This window comes from Raphanus sativus, chromosome 1 (genome assembly GCF_000801105.2).
Source record: "Raphanus sativus cultivar WK10039 chromosome 1, ASM80110v3, whole genome shotgun sequence".
NCBI classification, from domain to species: domain Eukaryota; kingdom Viridiplantae; phylum Streptophyta; class Magnoliopsida; order Brassicales; family Brassicaceae; genus Raphanus; species Raphanus sativus.
The window spans coordinates 18,166,112-18,172,240 of NC_079511.1; the positions used below are offsets into that span (position 1 = coordinate 18,166,112).

At 40.5% G+C, this 6,129-nt stretch overlaps 1 protein-coding gene across 1 annotated transcript; it reads right to left on the minus strand.

Annotated features, from left to right (window-relative positions):
• Nucleotides 1–1,814: 1,814 nt before the first annotated feature.
• Nucleotides 1,815–5,693, minus strand: LOC108847460 (uncharacterized). The gene is made up of 12 exons (XM_056990159.1): nt 5,278–5,693; nt 5,110–5,216; nt 4,751–4,875; nt 4,600–4,683; nt 4,196–4,540; nt 3,974–4,123; nt 3,592–3,759; nt 3,430–3,522; nt 2,698–3,242; nt 2,546–2,630; nt 2,080–2,482; nt 1,815–1,924 (listed from the first exon to the last, which is right to left on the minus strand). Exons 1-12 carry the CDS (start codon nt 5,691–5,693, stop codon nt 1,815–1,817), a joined length of 2,631 nt encoding a protein of 876 aa, XP_056846139.1.
• Nucleotides 5,694–6,129: the final 436 nt, after the last annotated feature.

Genomic DNA, 6,129 nt, shown 5'->3' on the forward strand with positions numbered 1-6,129 from the left:
AACCCAAACCGTATACCGAAATACGAACTCTAAATCTAAAACCTCAATTCTAAACCCATACCACTCCTCGTACTATACTACGCTATACATATAGTATAGGGTAAGATAAACAAACAAACAAAAAGCCGTATGCACTAAACACAAATACTATACCCTAAACCCATATAGTTAACCCTAAACCCAAATCCTAAACACAAATCCTAAACCCTAAACCCAAACCGTATACTATAAACCCAATCTCTAAACCAAAACACCAAACTCTATAAACATACAATACTTTATGCTATACTGTAAACATCCTATAGTATAGTCAAAGAAAAACAAACAAGCATGAAAACATATGCACTATACCCAAATACTAAACCCTAAACCCCAAACCCAATACTAAACCGTAAAGCATATAGTAAAGCCTAAACCCAAATACTAAACCCTAAACCCAAATAGTCAACCCTAAACCCAAACCGCATACTATAAACCCTATCTGTAAAGAAACACAATAACGTTACCACACTTTGCGCTATACTACATTCAGTATATAGTATGGACTCAGACAAGGAAACAAACATAAAACCATATGACCTAAACCCAATCCGTAGTCCCAAATACTACGTTGCGCTATACTACATGCGGTATATAGTATGGACGCAGACAAGGAAACAAACATAAAGCCTAATGATCTAAACCCAAATCGTAGTCCCAAATACTAAAACCTAAACCCAAATACTAAACCCTTAACCCTAACCATGAACCCAATCCAAAACCCAAACCGTATACCGAAATCCAAACTCTAAATCTAATTCCAGAAATATAAACCCATACCACTCGGCGTACTATACTACACTTTACATATAGTACCACGTCATATAAACAAACAAACAAAAAGGCATATGCACTAACCACAAATACTATACCCTAAACCCATATAGTTAACCTTAAACCCTAAACCCTAAACCCTAAACTCCTACACCCTAAACCCAAACCGAATATATAAACCCAATATGTAAACCAAAATCCCAAACTCTATAACCATACCTTACTTTAATATATACTATTACCATCGTATAGTATAGTCCGAAACTAACAAACAAGCATAAAGCCAAATGCACTAAACCCATATAGTTAACCCTTAACCAATATGGTAAACCGTAAACCCAAATCGTAAACCCTAAACCCAAACCGTATACTATATACCCAATCTCTTAACCAAAATCTCATGGCTAAACCGAAATCCCAATGTCTAAACCCATATCATAATATGTTCGATACTACAAATAGGATATAGTATAGTGGAATTGATAAAAGTTCAGTGATAGAGGAACAACAACATATATATAGGATATCGCCTAATTGGAATTTGGGTATGCGAAATTCACAGAAATATCCTATGTCATGTGTAGGATGAACATTTATTAGAAATGCGGATTGAAATCTGGAAACTTAGAATAATGGCATGCCCATACTATATTATATATTATATGGCATAGTCTGAGGAACGGCGAACTTAGAAGGGGAGAAAACATTTGCATGCAAAATAGTTTACCAGATATATAACTGCAATAGTAATTAATCAGAACGGATGCACGAAAGTTAATAACACAAACCACATAAGAAAACCAAAATACCGTTAATGACAATGTAATAAACATAGCAACAATGTAGAGTGTTTGGAGAAAGTAGGTTTAAAAAAAACTGACAAAGAGGGAGGTCCAAATAAACAGGCACACAGACAATTAAATTAGAAGTAGTTATTTGGATGGGGAAACCGGAAAGTCAACCAAATATTTGGGGTTGAATGTCCCAAAAGCTTCAACTGCTTAGGTCTGAGCTGCAAGTGCAAGAGCCTCCGCGTTAAGATGTGCTGCCTGAGAGATGTTATTGCTGGCATGCAGTTCCATAAGTAGAATCGATGCAATACAAGAGAATTCTGCAAAATATTTAAAATCCGTCAACACGAGCAACCAATCTAAAGGAATCAGAAATACAAACTATTCTATATATGCGGGGAAAATAGTATGGATAGTAGCGTAGCTCTTTGTTCACACAACAATGAGAGATCAAGACGCCTTATGGGCATTGCACCTTCGGCCGATGCTTTCCCGCTGTTAAGCCCTATAAGTAGGGGTAGAAGGACGACAATCGGATTCAAGAGGGCTACGATCTTGTCGTCACTAAGACATGACGGGTTACAATCTAAAACATGAATGCTCCAGTTGGCTATATCAACGACAACACCAATCCAATGCCACCTGTCCGCTTGAAATGGGAAGTATAATACTTGGACTTTAGCATCCCACGTCATATTAGGGAACCCTGGATTTGCGAATATATTGGAGAAGCTGAAATTGCCTATGTCCTTGACACGACAGAATTGCTGGTATTCAAGACGAAGGGATTCCACAAAAGATGCTGGCAAAAAATCATAAGTTGTAATCCCCGCAACACGGAGGCGCCTTCGAATAAATGTTACCACCATGTCTGCGGCCTGTAGAATTTAAAACATAAGGGGCGAATTGAGACGGTGAAAATATATAGTTACAGAGATTACCTTTGGTGTTTGCATCTGTGTTGAATCAAAAAAGGACTGGAAAACCGTATTGTCAACTGTAACACCTTCCCTTATATCGTACTCCCTACAAGGAAAACATAATAAATATTAGTGGTTTGAGGTTTGTACGAATAAGGATGATGTTATGATACCTTGCTGTCTGCATAACGGTGCGAAAACCGGATACACGGAATGCATTAGGGCGCACACATGGTGCAAATCGCCCAACAAAAGGGCCAACATTTGTTTCTGCCACAAAAGACCCCGATGGTTTTGCAGGGGACGTCGCAATAGTTGAAGGGTCCTCAGGAATAGCTGGCATTTTGGTTTCTGGAACAAGAGATCCCGATGGGTTTGCTAGTGACGTCGCAGCCGGTGAAGGCTCCTCAGGAATAGTTGGCATTTTGGTTTCTTTTCCAGATTGTTTTGGTGTGGTGGTAGCAGCAGAGGAAGCCTCCTCCTTCATTGTTGGAACTTTGTTCGAAACTTTTTTTGCATGGGATCCACCTTTTTTACCCTTCTGTTTCTTGACAGGAAGTGGAGGAGGCGTATATTGGGAGTTCGGGCATCGAGCCCTTTTGCTTGACCGCCTCTGCCTTTCACCGTCAATAATGTTTTCGCTACCAAATTCGCCTGTTGTTGGTTGGTCTGTCACATCGGAGTTGAGTTGTTGTTCTGAGGACACACCCTGGGATGCCTGCGAAAATGTAAATTCACATTGTTAGTTATCCCCTAACAATGCACAAGTTGAAAGAAAGAACAGCTTAGTTTCAGGTATATACAGTCCATACTATTATTCCATACGAGTACAGTATGGAATTAAAATATATTAATCTTATATTGTCTCCACCAATCCCAGATGTTTCAGGCGCATCAGAAGCGACCTGCAAAGCTGGATCGGAAACAAGAACATCACTTTCCATATCTACTGTCCCACCCTCGCTATGTCCTTCTCTATCAGGGGCTTCTGAATCAGTCTGCAAATGACAAAAAATTGGTAAGTTCCATACTATTATTGGCCCCAAAATAGTATGGAACAAACTTACCTCTTCGCTTGGAATCTCAGAAGATTGAGGCACACGTATAGGAAGCTGAGCAACAGCGATCTGCAAAGCTGGATCGGAAACTACATGATCGCTTTCCACATTTGAGGACTTATCTGATCCAATGGCACCCTCGGCATTTCCTTCATTCTCAGTGGCTTCAGAAACAGCCTGAAAATGACAAAACAGTAGAAAGTTCGGTAAGATCTTCAAATAAGTCTTCACTGTCAATAAGTTACTATACTATACTATTTTAGTGTATAGTATTCTAGTTTGTAATAGTGACTAAATAATGTGGTTTCGCAATAATCGACGTTACTATGGAAACAAAACCCGAGACAAGCTACTTGAGACTCTACAAACAGGATAAATACACCGCACTTACTGCTAGCTCCGCAATTATATCCTCAATACAAGCAGTATCGCGTTCAGTCGGACTGGACATCCTTTCAGGTGATGCATCCTCTGGAGATTCGACAGGAAAAGCCGGTGATAAACTACCAGGTGATAAACGACCACTCTCGCCAGGCCTTGTCTGCACAGGTAATTTAGGGTGAGAAACAACAATTCCATACCATATTTATTATATAGTATAAAAGCGACGAACCATCGTCTCGGGGACGGCATAAGGGACCGTAGGATGTGTAGAAACAGGGCGGACGTCATCTGCTCGAACTTGCGTACGCACTGAAGAGCCTAAAAGGACATCCTTTAAGGACTGAATTTCGCCACATATGCCTTCTTTTAAGCTTGTTACAATGGGTAAAGCGCGGGCATGTAGTTCGGTTGCAACCAAACGTGCGAGCGTAGATACATCAAACACTCCTGGAAGCCCCTCTGTATTGGCGTTTTCAGGCTGGTCGGCCTCAGCATTCCCACCAGGCTGCCCTACTGTTTCTGAACTCGACGCTCCCAATCCTCCAACCCCTTTCGATTGCTTTGCATCAGAAGCCTTAACACCTCCCGCCAGGTATTGATTTCAAACGGGAACGTATCTTGAATCAATGAGACCATGTGATTGACTCGTAGATCGTCCTTCTCAGCTGTCAATGGTGGGATGTCAGACCCTTCGCATAGTATGGAACGAACCGGAGCCTGCATGTACACGACAAATAAGCACCTCAACATAAACGGAGAAAATTAAATAGTGTGCAACACATACCTGACCGGTTAGTTCAAGGGTTTGCACAGTCACAATATTGATTTTCACAGACCGCGCACATACTCCATCAACAATGTCTTCAATCGGAAGATCATCAGAAACCAAATCTTCCCCTAAACGTGGATCTGCAATTATTTGTGGGCAACTGCACACGGTGACTAGAACCATAGCATGGGCGAACCCTTGTATGGCAAGGGTGTCTTGTGCCAATTGTCATGCCGACCTTATCTTTCCGCTTGAAACCGTTAACAAAAACGACTCCCTTCCCCAGGGATATTCTAGAAACATTCCAATATCACCAACCATCTCTACTACCTCAGGTCTTAGCTGGGTTGAACCACTAGTTGGGCACAAAATACCTTCTACAAGAAGGAGAAGAGATAAACGCAATCGGGTTTCCTCGTCTTTATACTTATCTTTTTGTGCCAATTTGGAGATGATCCAATCCGGAGTGATAGTCTCCTCACTGCCAAACAACGTTTTCCACATGACTCCATTCCCACCAACTTGCTTTGCCTTCGCTTTACCCTTTTTTCCCTTTAACCATTTCCTGTCCACCAAGAGAAGATGTTGGAGGCAACCCACAATTGAGTCCTGTCACTAAAGCAAATTCTCCAATACCATATCGTATAGGCTTCCCTGCAAACAACCACCACAGCTCATACAGCTTCCTCGTAACCAACTGCCGGGACAATAACTTGTGAGCAAACATCACTGAAAATGTATGCCCTCCCATCAACATTAGCTGGCGAAACTGCGACTCAGCCAACAACTCCTGTTGAGCATCCGTTAGTGCTCCTTTTACAACTTCAATCCACCGCAAATTGAAGTAGTTGTTTATTCTTTTCCGCCCCGAGGGTTCATACCCCGTCTGAAACAAGCGCTCTGGCAAACCAAACTCTTCTATATTGTAAATGCAAATAAATAATGTTAGGTGTTGCATATTACAAACAGAGATCAAAAGTCTACACTATTAAGTTGCATCAAATAGAACAGAAACAGAAATCGCTAACCCTAAATTGTGATCGCCAGTCTAGACTATATATATCCATCAAATAGTAAGGAAAGAATAAATCGTAGTAATCCTTGGCACAACAATAGTTACAATACTTTTCGTCCCATACTATACATTTACTTATTATAGTATAGTCAGTTTCTCTTCAAAGACTACTAATTCAGTTATGGTAACGAAGCCAACCCAACAGAAAACACAACAGTACAAGGTAAAGCAAACATCAAATAATAATATGCATCCTACACTATGTATTTGCATCATATAGTATGGAAATGACATTCGTCAGACGCAATGGCGTTTCCATAAACCAACGCTAGCAAAACTATACTATATTGCAACATATTATAGTATAGTAAGTTTATCT

Bases quoted from the DNA above. Each gene is read 5' to 3' on its own strand.
- LOC108847460 (XM_056990159.1), bottom strand. From the start codon at position 5,693: ATGCAACACCTAACATTATTTATTTGCATTTACAATATAGAAGAGTTT. The intron at 4,541-4,599 runs GTCTCATTGATT...GGAGGTGTTAAG, and splicing joins ATCTACGAGTCAATCACATG to GCTTCTGATGCAAAGCAATC. The intron at 3,760-3,973 runs GTAAGTGCGGTG...TGTCATTTTCAG, and splicing joins ATATAATTGCGGAGCTAGCA to GCTGTTTCTGAAGCCACTGA.